The 17,914-nt window shown below is 61.5% G+C and overlaps 4 protein-coding genes across 4 annotated transcripts; 1 reads left to right on the top strand and 3 right to left on the bottom strand.

Moving 5' to 3' along the window:
* Window positions 1-2,043: 2,043 nt before the first annotated feature.
* Window positions 2,044-6,720, bottom strand: MNEG_0234 (hypothetical protein; the record flags this gene model as incomplete). Its single annotated transcript, XM_014051300.1, has 10 exons — window positions 2,044-2,414; window positions 2,621-3,048; window positions 3,316-3,503; window positions 3,782-4,039; window positions 4,262-4,510; window positions 4,689-5,243; window positions 5,612-5,809; window positions 5,953-6,012; window positions 6,170-6,319; window positions 6,679-6,720. 10 exons carry the CDS (start codon window positions 6,718-6,720, stop codon window positions 2,044-2,046), a joined length of 2,499 nt encoding a protein of 832 aa, XP_013906754.1.
* A 621-nt stretch (window positions 6,721-7,341) lies between these two features.
* Window positions 7,342-8,557, top strand: MNEG_0233 (hypothetical protein; the record flags this gene model as incomplete). The annotated part of the gene is made up of 6 exons (XM_014051299.1): window positions 7,342-7,365; window positions 7,433-7,539; window positions 7,662-7,781; window positions 7,956-8,028; window positions 8,122-8,388; window positions 8,489-8,557. The coding sequence occupies 6 exons, from the start codon at window positions 7,342-7,344 to the stop codon at window positions 8,555-8,557; spliced, it is 660 nt and encodes a 219-aa protein (XP_013906753.1).
* Window positions 8,558-10,872: 2,315 nt separating this feature from the next.
* MNEG_0232 (putative MFS transporter, AGZA family, xanthine/uracil permease) lies at window positions 10,873-13,167 on the bottom strand (the record flags this gene model as incomplete). Its single annotated transcript, XM_014051298.1, has 4 exons — window positions 10,873-11,544; window positions 11,873-11,907; window positions 12,083-12,835; window positions 13,122-13,167. The coding sequence occupies 4 exons, from the start codon at window positions 13,165-13,167 to the stop codon at window positions 10,873-10,875; spliced, it is 1,506 nt and encodes a 501-aa protein (XP_013906752.1).
* Window positions 13,168-14,332: 1,165 nt separating this feature from the next.
* Window positions 14,333-16,215, bottom strand: MNEG_0231 (flagellar associated protein; the record flags this gene model as incomplete). Its single annotated transcript, XM_014051297.1, has 6 exons — window positions 14,333-14,750; window positions 14,917-15,035; window positions 15,232-15,323; window positions 15,456-15,652; window positions 15,800-15,915; window positions 16,051-16,215. 6 exons carry the CDS (start codon window positions 16,213-16,215, stop codon window positions 14,333-14,335), a joined length of 1,107 nt encoding a protein of 368 aa, XP_013906751.1.
* Window positions 16,216-17,914: the final 1,699 nt, after the last annotated feature.

Below are 17,914 nucleotides of genomic sequence, written 5' to 3'. Positions count from 1 at the left end.
GGGGAAAGGAGGAGGAGGAGGGGGAAGGGAAGAGAGAAGAAAGGGGTTAGGGTTTAGGGCACGATAGGGAACGTCTGCAACCGCCAATAACCGCTGTCCAGTCATACAAGGGTTCAAACCCTAATCCCAAACCCTAAACCCTAAACCCTAAAATCCCGGGGGCGCCAGTTGAGCACCAGCCAGCCACGTCAGCACAAGTGACCGTTCAGCTCCCAACCGTCAACGGTTTGTTGGCTCCCTTGATGGTGCTGCCAGCAACGCATGACTGGTAGAAGAAGGTTGAGTGCGAGCAGTGGTCATGGCACGACTTGTTTAGCTGGCACGTGCCAAAGTGGAACCCTGCCAGGCGCTCAGGGGTCAGGGTTTAGGCGGCCAAGGATTGTTTTGACATACCATATTTGCGCTCATAAGGAGACCGCTGAATTCCTGTTTGTTGGCTGCTGTGGCACTGTTTTTCTCAGGGGCTCATAGCGCAGGCTTGCTCGTGCAAGCCGCCCAAGGATTTGGTTTGAGCGAGCGTGAACACCCTACTTTTGGCTACGCACCAATTGACGGCATGCGCACGTCTATCTCGGTTGTCATGAATTTCAAAGCGTGCACGAGATGCAATGCAGGCTGGAGACCCAAGGGCACTCACAACATCACCGTAACACCGTGCGAGATTTGGAAGAAAAATGCTTACATTGCTATAAGCGAGCACAATACAGAACCTCCATCACCATGCGACCACAGGCACTTTTTCCTCTGCTGCCCCAGCATTCTGTCGGCCACACTTTCACAATGGCTGCGGCCTCGTCTGCACTACATACACAGCGTCGCCAATCAGACAGCCCTCTACGTCCTGTGGGCCACCAAACTCATGCTCTAGCAGCGCCGCCACTCCTCCCAGGCGACTTCCAAGTTGCTTCCGTGCCTCAAGGCTGCGAGAAAGCACCTGCTTGCTGTAGTCCAGCAGCTGCGTAGAGCACTCGTGCAGCACACCGGCAGCAGGGTTGTCACCTCTGCCGCCACTTGCGGCAAAAGCGACAGCGTTCGTCTGGGCTGGCAGGAGGGCCTGGGTGAAGTTCGCAAATGCCAGCGTCGACACATGGCCGCTTGCCTTGTCCACCGCAAGGCGCCAGGCACTGCCACGCCTGCCGCTGGCTAGCGTCTCTCCCAAGCCAACCGCCACCTCTGCCACTGCGGTGTCAGGTGTGTCGCCCAAGGGGCTAGCTGTGTGCAGCACGAATGAAAACTGCGGAGCAAGCATTGCCTGCACCAGCACTGCCATGGCAGCATCGGCCTGCTTCACGCCAGCCACACGGCGACTGAGCACGGCCCTGCGCGTGTGCAGCGAGGCCCAGACCGCGCTGATGGCTGCGGCGATGTCCTGAGGCCTGTCAGAGGGGACGTTGGGCACCGATTCGTACAGCCCTGCGCCACTCATGCCGGCCAGGTCCTCCACGTTGGCGCTGGAACGGCACATTAGCGGCACACCAGCAGGGAAGACGCCCATCACACTGCGCAGCACGGCCTCTGGTACTGGCACGGCGCGCAAGAATGCCTGCAGGCAGAACGCAAACAAAGTGGAGGGGGCCAGAAAAAGCAACGCCCTTAGCAAAAGTGCCTGGGCGCAGAATCGGTGGGCTGAAAGGCGTTTGGCAACGATTAACAGCTGTTCAAACATTTCCCATGCCTTGTGTGCGCCACAGTCGAACCTCGCCAAGGCACCTCACAACAACCACACGCACCTGCAGCTCTTCACACACCGCTTCCAGCTGCGCTAGGGGAGCGGTCTCCGCGGCCGCCATCAGCTCGCTGTAGCGGGCCTGCCGCTCTGGCGAAAGCGCCGCGATAGCCAGCTCCATTGTGCCAAATGGCACACAGCAGCCTGGGGGCGTCTGAAAGCCCCCACCAGCTGCCGACAAGGACTTGGCGGCCAGCTGAGCGTGGAAGGGTCAAAGCGCAGGGGTTGACAGTCATTGAGGTCAATGGGAGGGCAGGTGCAGGGTAGCCGACCACAAAATATGTTGACACTGCAATTGTGCATCATGTAAGAAACGCTCACACGTCCATCTGCTGCCAGCGCACCTGCTCAAGGCGGCCGCATGCTGCCGCCTTGGCTCCGCCCACAGAGGCCGTGCAGTCCAGCAGGGCCACCACGCCTGGCTTGGACACCTTGCTCACGGCCAGCGACCAGGTAGCACTGTCCACCCCGTTGTTGCTGCTGGCCTGCGCTGCTTTGCTGCCGTTGCCGTTGCTGCTGCTGGCACTTGTCGCCGCTGACTCTGTGGCCGTAGCCGGGCGCAGCTGCACACCCTCTGGTGACGCCACCAGCGCAACCTGCTGCCCGAGCAGCGGCAGCACCTGTGACGCGATGATGTCGCGGTCCTCCAGCGTCACAAATGGCACCCGCTCCTGCCGCGCGCGCACACCTGCGCATGTAAGGATGGCAGCGCATGGGGCAGGCTTTGAGCGGAGCTGTGAAACCAGACGTGCAGAGGGGGTGAGACTCAGGACGAGCAAACCGCTTGAAGCCCTCATCGCGACGCAACGCACATGCCGCAGCAATCCTTGGCTGTCCCCCCAACCACTCACTGCCACAAGCCGTTCCGCACAGGCCCAGGGCGGGGCATCTCACCAAGGTGGCTGAGGTGCGGCAGCTCTTGTGTTAGCACGATGCCCTTGACACAGCGCCCCGCAGCCGCCACCTCCTCGTCGCCGTCCGCCTCGCGCAGCAGTAGCACCACGGGAGCAGTCTCTCCCTCCAGAGCCCCGGGGTCCAGGCGCGCCGCCTCAACCAGGCGGCCCACCGCAGTGCCCGATACGAGTGTATCCCAGGGCGTCACGCCAGCCAAGGACCGCGCCGCCACCAGCAGCAGGGCGGCAAGCTTGCTGAGCTGAAACACCAGGCTGGAGCGCACCTCACCCTCGGTGAAGGTGCGCACCACCCAGTCATCAACGCCCAGGGCACGGCCCAGCTGCTCAGCGCGCTCCGGCAGCACCCCCAGCAGCGTGTCTGTGTAGCCCTCTGTCAGCCGCAGGCAGCGCTCCAGGGTGGCCTTCAGCCTACGGTTGTGGGCGTTGACGGGAGGAGGTGCAGAGTGCGAGGCGGGGATGAGGAAATCATGAGGGATGGGGGTCTTGCGAGGTCAAGAGGGGGGGTATTAGCCAAGCCATCGGTGATAAACGGCCGATTCGGCATTCTAAAAGTGAAGAGCTCACAGAATTGGCAACCTATGATGCCACTTGCACGCAAGTTGTTTGCAAACCCCGCCCTATCCCCTTCTCCACGCACCCCCGCCCCGCCCGCCTCCATCTCAGGAGTTGCTTCACCTGAGCGCATTATCGCGGCTGTCGTACTCTGCCTCCTGCTGCCAGGCCGTGATCTCGTTTTCGAGGGCCACGCACTCCCCGGGGCTCCAGCCGCCCAAGCCCAGGTTCCTCACGCCCAGCAGCAGCATGGCCAGGGGGTGCGACCACGCCACAGATGACTTGGCCTTGGCCATGGCGGCAGCGCCGCCCTGGGTTTGCAAGGAAGGGGTTGCATGCAATTATGCAGGGGTTTCAGGAAGAGAGTATCAGTTGCGAGAGCCAGAGCCGATAGGGAAGTAGCCTTGTGACTGCAGCCAGCCCGTGTCAACCTAGGGCTGATTAGGGTGTCCTCATCCCTAACGCAGCCTACCTGACACCCCCATAGCAAAATCCCGTGTCACTTCAACCCCACCATCCTTCCAGCCCGCCCTCCCAATTCCATCACACTCCACCCCAAAAAAACCCACCCGGGGCATCCCCTCCGCACCTGGGTCTCCAGCCCATTGATGAATCGGCTCATGAGCACAAACAGGTACTCCTCACACCGCAGCTCAGCCAGACGGTAGCGCTGCCGCATGGCTAGCGAGGCGTCCGGGGCGTCGTTGCGGAGACCGCTGGACAGGGCGCGCAACAGCAGTGCGCGCAGGGTGGTGGCGGCGTGCGCAACCCCCATAATCTCAGACAGCTGCGGCTCTGTGCCCAGCCCATCCAGCCGCGACTTGGCACCAAGAAACCCATCCAGCGCCTTTGGGGGTTGGCAATCAGAGAGGGCTTCGAAGGGGGAAAGCAGCGCAGAAAAAGCAGGCTAAGCATCGGCAATAAGACTGGAATGTAGGACAGAGGAAATACGTCGGCTTGACGACTTAGGGCGGTGTGGTCCTGCATTGATCGCATTGACAAACACCAGCAAACCATCCACCCAGTTGCGTGTGTGGCACGCCGCCCGACCCCACGCCCCCCACCCGACCTGTGCGTCCGCGGGGTCCTGCGTGAGGACGTCCCTGAGGCCCTCCAGGATGGTGGTGAGGCCGCCCGCGTTGAAGAACTCCCTCAGCTCCGCCGCAAACACGCGGAACTCGTCCACAAAGGCGCCGCTGTACTCCCCGGGGTTGGCCGTGATGCGCGCCAGCATGGCCTGCGTCGCCACCAGGTCCTCGGGGCCGGCGTTGCGGTGAAGCTTGTTCTGCAGCGTGTGCTTGATCTCCTGCTTGAGATCCTGGGGTGCAAAAGGGCCCAAGCAGGGGCACGCGAGCGTGAGGATGGGAACTAGAAGGACCTTGGCATAAGCCCAAGGAGAGGCGAAAATCAGCCAATGGCAGGGCAGTCGTCCGCACAGGACGACCAGCAAACAAGGGCGCTGTTGCTGCGTGCCCCGAATTCCCAGGAGGGCTCACGTGTGGGATGTCGCTGCGGTGTGCAATGTCTCGGATGCGCGTGAGCGGCACTGTCTGCGTAAAGTTGGCGTTGAAGCTGGGCAGCCGTGCGTGCAGGCGGCGCGCCAGCAGCGCGCGCAGGCGGAGTGTGGTGTCGCTCATGCCCCGGGGCCGGTCCTCCTCTATGGCCCACTCAAGGGACCGGAAGATTTGCTGCGCCGTGCGCGCGTGATGGTTGGGTCGGTAGTGCCCGCCGCCCTCGGCGCAGGCGATGGCCCCGCTGTTGACCCACGACAGGTACACCAGGGCCGCAGCCAGGGAGGGCGTCTCTGGCCGCATGCGCGGCGCCGCGTCCACCAGCAGGCCGCGCGCCACGCCCAGCTTGCCCAGCCAGTTGGGGGCGCCCTCGTCGCCGCGGACCAGCTCCAGCACCGGGCCTGCTGCGAGGCCGCTGGTGTCCCAGCGGCCTGCGCGCTCGCGCGAGTGGTCGTTGCTGCGCATGAAACGCACCTCGCGGCCCTGCCAGGCGGGGGTCAGCTGCTCGTCATCCCCAGACGCCGTCGACGAAAACCCTCCCTGGAAAGCGGTGCGAACGTCCAGCATGGGTGCAATTGGTGAAGGTGGTACGATGGTCCCGCGAGAGAGCCAACAAGGTCTTGGCTGCACCTGCTTGCTGCTCGGCGCGCTTCATGATGCCACGAACGCCAACCCTTGGGAAGCCAGTGCCCAGCAAGAACTTATTTGATGTGCAGTAATGTGGTGTGACACGTTGCCATGAATCAAACATGAGAGTTGAGAAAGCCAGGAGTGCTGGGGTGTGCAGGCGTGAGGCATGGGAAGCAAGAGCTGGTGGAGCTCAAGACGTCCAGGATGGCTGCGATCAGGGTCCACTGCAGCCCCGCTGGTTGACGCCCTCGAGTGAGCTTGCTGTGAGCCCACCTCACCTCGTCTGTGTCGGTGGTTGGGTATGACTCGCTGCCCAAGCGGCGCTGCTGAGCGTCAGCCGCAGCGCGCGCTCCCACCGCTGCTGCCAGGTCCTCAAACCGAGGCTGACCCTCCTGCAACTCCCGCGCACGCACATCGTTTTCTTTCGTGCGCCCCCACTCGCAGTGCACGTCCTGGCTGTAGCCTGCACCCAGGACCTGCGTTGAGAGTGCAGTCGAGGGAGGGGGCAAGAGGGGGAGCACGGACACGTTCAGCACTCGTCACAAAGCAAGTGTGCAGGAGGCCGCACGCCGCCAGCGCAGACCAAGCTGCCCTGCACCCGAGTCAACTGTTGTCTCACCTTGATGCCGCGGTTGTTGCCGTCCTCCCAGGCGTCAGAGTCTTTTCCAACACATACGAGCTGCAGTATGGCACCATAAATGAGGTTAAATTGGTAAGCGCAGTGCACAAGGCAACTGATCCATGCATCTAAGAAACCGACATAGGACCAGGTGCGCTGCGCGGCGCTCAGTGGACACATCAGCTATTCCTGCAGGCCCCCCCCCCCCGGGCGTCACCTTGAACTCCACATGGCTGCCGGCGTCCAGCTCCACCTCTCCCGACCACACATGACCTTCGCTCCACTTGAGATGAAGTCCACGGGCAGTATCCCACCCGCCCAGGCCGGGCGCGTTGCCCACCACGCGCAGCTGCTGGCCGTAGTTGACCTGTGGAGCGGGCAGGGGCAAGCAACATAGCGTGAGCCCTGCCATGGCGCAGGGTATACACCAGCATCGCGCATACCAAGTGCGTTCGCCTGCCACATGCGTGGTGCCTGACGCTGGACGGTGCGCACGATGCAAGCAGCCCTGACGCCACATGGGCAGCAGGTGCGCACTCGCACCTCTTTGCGCACGGCGAAGCGGACCGGGACTTGCTGAGCCTCTTGAGCAAAGCACTGTGGATTTCAATTGCAGTGATTAATAAAGATGCCTGTATCCATGGCAGTAGCGGGGCACCAGGGCGCTGCGACCGGAAAAAAAATGACCGGTGCCGCAGCACGAGCTGCGGCCGTCAGCGGCCCTACCTGCAACACACGCCGCATCGATCCCGGCCTGCTCGCCACCATCTTTGCTACACGGCCACTCTGGCGCATGATGCGTTGAGCAGGAGGCCGTAGGCCTCCCGCATGACCCGAATGCATTGCTGTCTGGTCCCCGTGGGCACGGAGACAGGATGTGAAAGCAGTGCTGTGCAATGCATATGTGTATGCGTTATGTCAACTGGTTTGGGAGGAAGTTCTCTTGGACTACCGTAGCTTGGAGCACTTTGTCAAGATCTTCCCATGCGATCTGCAACTTCCGTCACCGGCTCGCCCCTGAACGGCATTGATTGGTCATGTACTCATTTTCAGGCATGCTGGCGCCGCTAGCACTGCGTGCAGGCTGCGCGCGCGGCGGCGCCGTTTCGCTCGTCACTGAAATCGTGACAAAGCGGCAACAATGGCCACTTCCTGGCCTCCCTGGCATAAAGGGGGGCGCTGTACTTGCCCGGGAAGCAACATCAGGGCGCGGCGAGATTCCTTCAGGGGGACCACGGCGCGAGGCGCTGGTTGCGTTGCCCTTCACGGTATCCCGGGAGCAGGCGGACGCCGCATTCAACGCGTTCCACTCCAAGCACTGGCTTCAAAACCCCTCGCTACCACGCTGGCGGCGCGCCGCAAAAGAGGTGAGCGGGCAGAAAGCCAGACATGCTTGGCTCATGGCAGCTTGCAGTTTGCAAGGAGGGGGAGCTTACAGCCTTCATAAAGGCTCCTTGGCCGCTCGTGTGCCCCTGCGCAGAGCTACCTGCCTTTCTGGGTGGGTGACGCACACGTGGATGTCGTGGTGTTGAGCGCTGAGCTGGGCCGTGACGAGCTGGTGCGGGAGGTAAACAAGCGCACCGGCAGGTGAGAGTGCACGTTGTGAGGCGCTGCCTGGGTGTGCCAGGACATGTTTCACAGATGTGTGAGTCATCGGCTAAGCGCAGAACCATAGAGTTTACTCAATTTCGCGCTGCGCCTTACTGCAGGTATGAGACGCGGTTCGAGACAGTGTGGCGGCGGGTGTCACTGCAGGGCCTGGGGTGGCAGGCCCACCACGCCCCTGAGGACCCTGGCATGCAACTCTATGCCTCCTGGAATTACCCCAGGTGGGTGGGAAGTCGCACTCAAAGGTTGACAGCGCAAAAGATTCCTCACCATATGTGACAGTTAGGCAGCAGCCAGCAATTGCAGCTGCAGGCTTGTATTGCCAAGCAGCACACAACTCACAACCCGAATCTTACTGGCACTGCACCTGCCACGAACCCTCCTCCCTTTCCCAGGTCTGACATTGAGGCGCTGCGCCCCGGCCCCCTCATCAGGGCAGCTCGTGCCATCACACCAGACATGCTGCAGGTGGATACCATGAGGAAGATAGAGAGGGGGGTGCTTTTGGCACCTACTGACTTCACTGACCACGGCCGCAACCTTGCTTTTGCCTGCTCCCAGGCAGGCCCAGGGGGACCTTCGGACACACGCCATGTGGGGGCCTTCACGGTGCCCCCCGACGTGGCTCGCCGCCTGCTGGTGTCTCGGATAGAGAGCGCTGAGCGGCGCCGGGCGGAGGAGCTGGTGGCCTCCACCACAGGCTACCGCCATGTGCGCTTTGTGGAGCTGGCGGTATCGTGGCTGGGCCCTGTGGGGGGCGACGGGCCACGGCTGTCGCCTGTGTATGTGCCGACTTTTGTCTATTCCTGGATCATGGGCGGCATCAAGGTGTGCAAGGGGTCGGGGAGGGTGTGCATCATTGGCTTTAACCGCGTTTTGCTTGTCTGAAGTAATGAGCTGATGCAAATACATGTTTTGTTTCTCACAGCAGCAGCAGCAGCAGCAGCAGCAGCAGCAGCAGCAGCAGCAAGCCCTGCACTGCACTGCGGTTGCTTGAACATGCGTAAGAACTGGTAGGACTGCACATGCCTGCATTCACTTGCCCTCCCTGGAACCACCCGTAGAGGCGCGCTTGCATGCATGCGCGCACACTTGCGGCCCCCCTCCATACATATATGTGCACGCGCGCGCGCACACACACACACACACACACACACACACATACATTTATGAATACCTATGTACATGCACGCACGCGCATGCATGTGCACACAAGGCATCAGCACCCATATCTGATCCGCGCAGATTCGGACGTTTGTGTCAGGATGCGACGGGCGTGTGTCTGGAGTGCACCACCTGGATGACACGAAGGTGGCGGTCCTGGCCACGTTGGCCACTGGCGGGGCACTTCTGCTGAGCGGAACAGCCGCAACAATGACGCCCACGCAGCTGTTTGGTGGGTACAAGTAGGCTGAGCTGATGCTGCGCGTTGTGTTGTGCTTGGGTTCGCATACCTTGTGGATAGGTGCACATCACAAGCAGCCAGCAAGTGACAATGCCCTTGCATCTGACTGGCAACCTTCCAGCGTTGTTTTCACCGCGTCACGCACCACCCACTCCATGGCTCACAAACAAACACGCGCAGTGAGCGCAGTGGCTGTCCCGTTTATTGCAAGTGGGCTGCTAGCGCGCTTCTGGCCCGCTGTGCGCCACCTGTGGCAGGTCATGAGCGGTCGGATCCAGCAGGCCTGGCACTCGCGCAGAGCGGGTGGCGAGACAGGTGAGGGCGGGCTTCAAAAGCCGAACCCTGAAGCAGCAGCCTGCAGGGGTCGTATGCATGGCACAATCGTATGTTATGGCAGGTAGGTGTTTTCCTGGCATCACTCTATCCAACGCTCGTCGCCACATACCCCTGCCCAACTAACTTGACCAATCGGCGCAGACTGGTCGGCAGAATTTGTGGGACCCTACTCACGGCAGCAGGAGCGGAAGCAGCGCACATCCGACACTAGCAGGGACGATGGTCCCGCGAGCGGCCCCAGGGCTAGCCCCGAGTCTTTTGCAGAGTTTATGCGGGAGTTCAGCCGAGACCCCTGGGCCTGGATGGAGCGAGAGGTCAGACGGCAGCAGGAGCAGCAGCGGCGGCAGCAGCGGGGCCAGGGGGGGGAGTCACAAGGGCGCGACCAGCGGTTCTACGACGCAGGTGATGCCTATTACGAGGCACAGCGCCGCCAGCAGCAGCGGCAGCAGCAGCAGTGGCAGCAGGACAGGTGGCAGCGGCGCGGGGCGGGCCCAGGGCAGGGGCCCGAGGTCGGGGGGCGTCCTGCGGGGCCAGACCCCCTGGGGCTCTACGCGCGGCTGGGGGTCCAGCCTGGTTGCAGCAAGGAGGAGCTGTCCGAAGCTTTTAGGGGAATGGCACTCAAGATGCATCCTGACAGGTACCAGGGGGATGCAGAGAAGGCGGCAGCCACTAAGCGCTTCCAGGTGAGCACAAGGAGGGCTTGCCTGCAGCCAGACCAGACACTAGCGCAACCGCTCTCAACACTGCTCTGCACCCCTCCTATTGCACTCCCCCTGGCAAGCATGACCCCCTTGCAAGTCCAGCCCCTCTCATACCGACCTCAACCCCAGGCGCTAACCGAGGCCTATCAGGTGTTGAGGGACCCAGCGCGGCGGCGGCAGTATGACAGCACTGGCCGTGCCTGAGAGTGTCGTTGTCAACGCAACGCAGTCATTCCGCTTACTTTTTTCATTGCAGCTTAAGCCTCTTTGCAGTGATCTGAAACATCGTTGGCCAGGTCCATGCGTGCTTACGGACTGACACCAACAGACAGGGAAATTCGACAGGCGCGTTTAGATGTTTGCAGATGGCAGAGCCTCGATTGAGCCCGCATCTAAGGGAAATCCATAAGGAAAACAGCTGTGCAGCAAATCACCACTGATGGCATGAGCAGCCTGCAATCCCTGTCTATGTGGGGGGGCACTACTGCTAGACAATCGCACTTAAAGGGAAACCACCACCGATTCGCAATCACGTCAGGGTGAATAAAAATGGTCAAAGCGTGTGCAGGACCAAGAGGACATCGTTGGTGCATCGCACAGGGCGAGGTGTTTAGCTTGGTGCAGCAGGCTCACGCCTCGGCAAGGGCAGGGTTCGGAGGACCCCCAGGAGCCGGGACAATCATCACGCCCTGTTTAAAAGAAAATCCCTTGACCAGCAGCCCTTGCTACATGCTCAGGCAGCCAGTTGGCAATGTAAGACCGTGCCCCTGGAATTGATCCAGGCAGCAGCATGGTTTGGGCATGAGGTAGCACACCAAGCGCCCCATACAGCCACTTTCCTGTCATGGTCGCCCATTCGCCTCGAGCGTCTCACTGGTGCTCATCACCGCTGCTGAGCATGCCGCCTGGCTGGCCAGGAGGCCCGCGGAAGGGGTCGTGAGCGGTCGGGGACCCGATGGCGCCCAGGTGCGGCGCCGTGGTGTGCGATCCAGCCGTGTTGATGTACATGCTGAATGAACCTCGCTCATACTGATGTGACCGCGGCAGGCTGCCCGCCACGTCACGGCTAGTGCTGCGGCGCTGCCCAATGCTGATGGCGTCAGAAGCCGCAGGGACACCGTGCTGTGGCCCTGCGCCGCGCGGGGTGGACGACACGTCGGAGTCTGCCTGCTGTGTGGCAGCTCCGAGCAGGGGGACGTCCAGGCCCTCCGCCTCCGCCTTGGCGGCCCCGGCGAAGGCCGCCTCTGCCGCATCCATCACGTCAACAGGCGCGCCGCCCGCCACGCCCTCGTTGCCAGGGCGGCGCCCGCATAGTGTGTTGATCCACTCGCGACCGACGTCCACGAAGGCCCCCGTGAGCAGGTAGACCAGCGCACTCATGAGCAGTCCGGCGTAGATGCCGTTTGCGATCGAGAACGTGAATGGCTGGATCACAATAGTCAGGAATGCGGGAATCGCCACCAGCATGTTGTGCCACTCAATTTGATGGGATTCCCCCATCATCATGGCTCCCACCAGCACCAGCACAGGAGCAGTGGCCACCTAATGAGGCAGGGAGGTGGTATGCGCGGTGGGGCTGGGGGCGGGGATGGCGCCAGTGCCCTGGGCCCTGGCACGCTGAGCTTCGGCACACGCGTGGGCTTGGAACCTGCACAGCAAAACGCCCCCCATCACCCCGGGGGCAGACACCCAATGCTGTGCCCATGGGCTCATAAGGAGTACCCTGCAATGTCCCCGGTCAAGCCAAGACCCCGACCCCACCGACCTGTGGGATGGATTGCAGGAAAGGAGCGAGGAACAATGCCACTCCAAAGCAGCCCGACACAGTCAAAGCCACGAGGCCTGTGCGACCGCCCTCTTTGATCCCCACTGCGTTCTCAGCCGCGATGATGACAGGAGTGGTTCCTGTGTGCATGTGGGGGCAGGGCAGAGGTTGGGGCAGGAGGCGCATCGGCACCCTGGCCATTGCATCCTCACGTGCTGACGCAGGGCTTCTGGCAAACCTCCCAAAGTTGTCCAGACAAACTCTTCTTGCCCTGCATTGCCTCGAAGTCCGCTCCATCAGCAACACCGCGCGCACCTGTCAGTGCGCCGAGCGCTGTGCCGATGCAGGCCGCCAGGTAGCAGCGCGTGGCCCCCGGGATGGCGCCGTCCTTCACCAGCCCGGCCAGGTTGCCCAGGCCGTACATGGCCCCCCCAATGTCGAAAATCATCACGAGGCTGTAGGCCGCCACCGCATTCCACGCGCCAGCGCTCGGCTCAACGAGGAGCGCTTTCCAATCAAAGCGGCCGATGCGCAGATGTGGGAGGTCAACAAAGTGCTTAGGCCAGCCGCCCGCTGCGGTGAAGTAGGCGATGGCCGTGACGAGGACGCCGGCCATGATGCCGCCGCGCACATTGCGGTAGGAGAGTGCCGTGATGAGCGCGAGGCCGCCGATGGCAAGGGCGGGCTTGAGGGCCAGCAGGTCCCCCACGGTGACCAGGGTCTCGGGGTCCGCCACCACGATGCCTGCGCTCTGCAGGCCGATGAACGTCAGCAGCAGGCCCATGCCCACCACCGTGGCCAGCTTGATGCTGTCGGGCACCACCGCCAGGATCACATGCAACGCGCGCACCACGGCCAGCAGCGCCACCAGGCAGGCCGCCGTGAGGCAGCCCGCCAGGGCCGCCTCCAGGCTGACGTTGAGGCCCAGCACCTGGCTGTACACGAGGTAGGCATTGAGGCCCATGCCAGGCGACATGCCAAAGGGCATGTTGCAGAACAGGCCAACCAGCAGGGAGGACAGCATGCTGGACAGCGCAGTGGCCGTCACCACTTCCTTGGCGGGCAGGCCTGGCGAGGTGTGGTGATTTGGGGAGATAGGGGGGCCGGGCAAGGTGGGTGGGTGGTGATGCGGCGAAAAACCGCATGAGGTTGGGCTGCAGAGCAAAGAATTGCCGAAAAAGAGGTTCTGCCATGAACATCAATGAGTTTGAATGGTGACGAAAAGCAACAACGCGGCAATGGAAGCCCCCCCCAGCGTTTGGACGGGCTGCTAGGGTTGTGTGCGGGACTCGGCAAGTGAGGCACGGCTGCAGTCCCCTCCCCTGGACCCAGCAGCAGGCATCAATGGCTTCACCTGCCACGGCCAGAATCTGGGGGTTGACCAGCAGGATGTAGCTCATGGTCAGGAAGGTGCACACGCCGGCTGCAGGGGTGGAGGGGCAGCAGGTGCGGTCGAAAGGCGCGCGAGAGTGCCAGGGTTGGGCGCTGCATGCCCGCTACGGAGGTGTACAGCTGGCATTATGCTATGGTGGCTGCAGCAGCAGCACCTCAAACCATGCCTGCAACCCTGCACGCAGCTGCAGCGCGGCGGTGGCCGCGCAGTGGCCGTGCTTGCCTTTGATCTCTGTTGAAATGGTGCTGCCTCGTTCGGTGATGTGAAAGAAACCGTCAAGGCGGTGTGAGAACGACATCCTGGCTCCTTTTGCGCGCTGCTAGCAGGCTCCAGGTGTGTCTCCTCGCGCCTGGTGCTGCCTTTGTGCTCTGTCAGCTGAGCCCCTCGCGCGTTCACGTGGCCGTGCACGCCCCCGCCTGATGCTCCAGGCAGTGCTGCTGTCCTGCAGCCCAAGATAGCAGGCACCACCTTTGTTTGTGAGAACGGGGCTTCAAGAGCCCTACTTGCGAAACAGGATTCACGTTTCGAAAGTGAACAGGCTGTGCAATGGAAGCACGGTCATTTCTCAGGTGGCTGCCAGATCTAGTATGGTGCGCGATTGAATCACGCGCACCGTTTTTTTACCTTCCTACGGCGTTTGTGTGATCTGCCGTCCTGCAGCTCGTCGCGGCCAGAGGCGAACAGTGCAAAACCTCGGTCTGATTGTCGTTATGCGTGACACGGGTGATGACAGTCTGCATACGCCCCACGGGGGTCAACCTTGAGCTTGGGGAGGGGGGCGCAGGTGTGCAAGCTGCATGTCATCTCGATCTGTGCAAGCCACTCCTATCAAATCAGCAAAGCAGCACAGAGGATCTGCTCAACAGAGCATGCACGTGTTGGTGCAACCTGCCCATAGCCGTAGAAGCCCTGCAGATAGCAAGGCTGTGAACTCTGGTCAACGTACCCAGCTTGTGGTCGATGAGCAATTGTTCAAGGAGATGCAGCCATAGCCTGACAGCAAGGGCGCCAGCCCAAAAATCCACACGCCAGCCCAGCTGCCGCCGCAGGACGGTTGCGCCTGGCATGCGCCCGATGATTTCGACCAGTTACAGGAAAGTCACAAGACATGTGTTGCTGCTGCGCCGCGCACCCGGTGTTCGCCGTGCCGCGCCTATCACCCGCCTGGGGCTCTACATGGTGGCCGCGATGGAGGGCTGTTTGGCCGCCAAGTAGAGGTCGATGGGTGCGAGGGGTAGGCCGCGCCGGCGCACCTCCTCGCGCAGAGCTGCTGCATAGGCCGCAAAGTCCTCCGCCTGCTCTGCCACCGCTGCCTCGGCCATCAGAGCCGCCTGCATACCAGAGCGGTGCTCCGCCTTGCACGCCGCGCCGCGTCGCGCCGCCTGCCACTGCTGGAAACGCTGCACGGCCAGGGCGCGTGCGCGTGCATCCAGGGCCTCCTGGCGCTCCTCCTCACGAAGCTGCTGCAGGCGCACGCCCCACGCCTCGCAGAACGCATGGTCCGCCTTGCGCTGGGCCTCAACTTCGCTCGCCTTGCGCGCCAGCTGCTGCTGGTTGCTGCGGTGGGCGGCCTCCTGCTGCTGCTGGCGCCTGTGTGGCAAGGGCATGCAACAACGTGCAAGCATTACTTGCGTGATGCAGCATCAACTTGGTCTGCTTGAAGCAAAAGGCCATGGCAATCCAGTTGTGCCTCTCCAGGGCCCTGTGTATGTGCAAATAGCACATCAAGTCGATGGCCCTGCACTCTCAGGCGCACCTGCGCCGCTGCGTGTCCGTATCCGCTGCAGCCCTGTCCTCCGCCTGCTGCACATTCGCTGCCAGCGCCTCCTCTGCTTTGGTGTGCCAGGCCAGGTAATTGCGCTCCATCAAAGCGACCTGAAGAAACATATGACAGGGAGGAAGCGAATGGGTGCAGGAATGCACTGTAATGGATGCCATCAGTGAAGGTTGTGCGTTGGCTCGCACATCTCCAGTTGCTTCGTTGTCGGTGTGCTGGCATCTGATATGACCGTAATTTTGCTCTCAGTCTTGGTGGCTGTGCACAAGCAAAAGCAGTCTTCACCAGGCACACCTGCGCAAGTCGTCCAGCCTCCTTTGCTGCCTCCTTGGTCGCCAGCGCTGCCGCTCGCTCCGCGTCAGTGGCTGCCTTGCGTTTGCAGTACTCTGTGTGGCGTCGCATTGCATTCAGGCATCGGGAGTGTTGGCCATTGCGCTGTCATAATTCCCAATTCAACCTTCTTTTGACATTGCATTGCTTTGTTGGGTCCTCCAAGCGCCCCAACGCGGGCTGCTCACCCTCCACTGCTGCATCAGCCAGGCGCTCGCGCTCCCTCTCTGCGGCCCTAAAGGCCTGCAGAGTAGCGTTGGCCGCTGTGGTGGCCTCATTCATGGCAGCCATCTTGGCGCGCCAGGCCGCCTCCTTCTCATGCAGCTCTTGGGCCTCCTCTGCCGCCTTGCGCTTGATCAGCTCTCCCTCCGCTTTGTCCATCGCCCTGTTGCAAGATGCATAGGGGGAGGTGAAACCGGCTGGGTGGATTGCAGGCCACTACCCACCTAGTGGTTGGCGTTTTGTAAAGCATTGTGCAGTCGGCATTGACCCAAAACCCTAGAAGCAGTCGGCGCCAAGATCTCCTTCCCACCTTTCAGCCAGGATGCGGGCCTTCACCTCCTCCAGCTGCTGTGACTGGGCATCGCGTTGCGCCCGCAGCCTAGCCCTCTCATCTTCAAGCTTGGCCAGCTCCACCTGCTCTGCAGCCTGCAACGGGCGGCCAGAAGCAATGGTTCGGTCGAACCAGTAGCTGGGCTGGCAAGTGCACGCAATTGAAGTTTCAATGCAGCTGCATACCACTTTCCCCGGTGCCCAATTGACGCAAGCCTCCTGTGCACACACCTCCAAAGCGCGCCGCTGCTGCTCCACGAACGCCGCTTCCTGTGCCTTGCGGGCACCGGCCACGCGCGCCTTGTGGGCCGTGAGTGCTTTGTTCTGTGCGATGACCTCTGACAGCAGCAGGCGCCCATGCAGCGCCTTGACGCGATCGCCCTCGTCGTGCAGCATCTTGTTGGCGCGCTGCAGGGCGAGCTGCCGCGATGCCGCTCGCTCCGCCGCCTCCACCCGGTCCACCTGAGGTTGGCAAGAAAGCCTGGTCTAGTGGCGCTATGAATCGCTAGACAGCAATGGTCAGAGGAGACAGCTTTCCCACCCAGCTGTGACGTGCAGTGCGCGCACCTCGATACGCGCCGCTTCGTCAGCAGCAATACGGTCTGTTGCTGCCTGCTCCTTGCGCGCGCGACTTGCCTGCGTGGTTGGGCATCAAATATGGTTTTGAATGCTCACGTGTGGCTGGCACAACTGACTTACTCGAACAGCGCGCCTGCAAGCAATGCTCCCAACTCCAGCGACGTCGAGCTCACTGTGTTCGTGTTGGGCCATCGCGCCGCGCGCGCCTCGCTGAGCTCCTTTCGCCGCAGGAGCTCCACCTGCTTATGCGTGTCCGGGACGAATTCCTTCACCTGCCGAGGAATATTGTGTTGTTAAATAGCAGCTACGTGCCTCTCTTCGTCCGAACAGCGCAACTCCGAGCCCATGTTTGACCTGAGTCCGGATGCGTTCCAGCTGGCTAGTTGTGATGACAGTCGCGTTGGGAGGCATGGAAGCCTGCCTCCGCGTGTTGCAATTTGCACTGCTGCTCGCGGGCAGTTTCGGCCTGAAGCTTTTGGTTGTAAAAGCGCAAGTACAGTACACGGACGTTTGTGATGCTGCAGATTTTCAAATAAACACATCTTTGAGCGCTCTTACGTACGGCAGAACTGGCCTTGGCAGTGATGCAGGTGCCGGGCCCATGCTTGTCAGCGAAGCTGCGGCCTGCCCGCTACAGTACCGTACCGTACGTAATATTTGCTCACAGAGTAAGATTGACATTCATCATGATGCAAAAGATATCTGCTCACATGAGCTTCCTGCAGTCCTCAACGGTGCACAATGATAGAGCCATGTGCCTGCCGTACAAAGGACACACAGCTGCAGCCGCCGCGACTTGCGAAGTCTCAGGCTACAACACATGGTAAGTTTTTCTCAGGCGTGCAGCAGCATGGGATGTACCATGGTGCTCTGTGTAAGCAGAGTGCACTCCACACTGCTTCTCCGTATCTCCACCACTGCAAGATAGCATCTGTCTTGCCCTGGTCAACCCCCAGATGTCCACAGCGATAGCACCCAGTCGCACCTTGCAGCGCATGGCTGTTTTTGGTCGTGTCGTGGCTACGATCATCAAGGATCTTGGGCAGCACGGTTTCAGGCCGCACACAACACGCTGCTGCGGGGCTGCAACTGAGCAGCTGCAGGGACGCAGGGGCAAAAGCAGAAGGCCTGGCCTTTCAGCCTGCCCCGGGCTTGCCGGCCGATCCAGAGTCCGCACCAACTTCAGCAATCAATGTGTTGATTTAACGCTTCACAACATCAGATCGAAGCCTGAATGAAGGAGTCTGAAACGGGTGCATTGAACTAATCGTGCTGTAACGCGTTGGAACATGCGAAGGTGAATCATACATCGGCAAGATCGGCATTCAGGCAGCGCGCTTGGCCTGGAGGCAAGGATGGCGGCAGTGACGGTGCTGATGCACCAGGCGTCACGGTTCCTGTTGATAGTGATGCTGACCGTGCTTGTTTGTGGCAGAGCTGATGGCAGAGCTGATGGAGCAGGTTCTTTAGAGAGTGCGGAGCCCCTCAGCACTTACCAGCGATCCCAGCAGCACGG

The sequence above is a fragment of the Monoraphidium neglectum genome (assembly GCF_000611645.1).
Source record: "Monoraphidium neglectum strain SAG 48.87 unplaced genomic scaffold scaffold00016, whole genome shotgun sequence".
NCBI lineage: Eukaryota > Viridiplantae > Chlorophyta > Chlorophyceae > Sphaeropleales > Selenastraceae > Monoraphidium > Monoraphidium neglectum.
The sequence above is the reverse complement of the archived record's forward strand: the minus strand, read 5'-3'. Positions and strand labels throughout refer to the sequence as shown.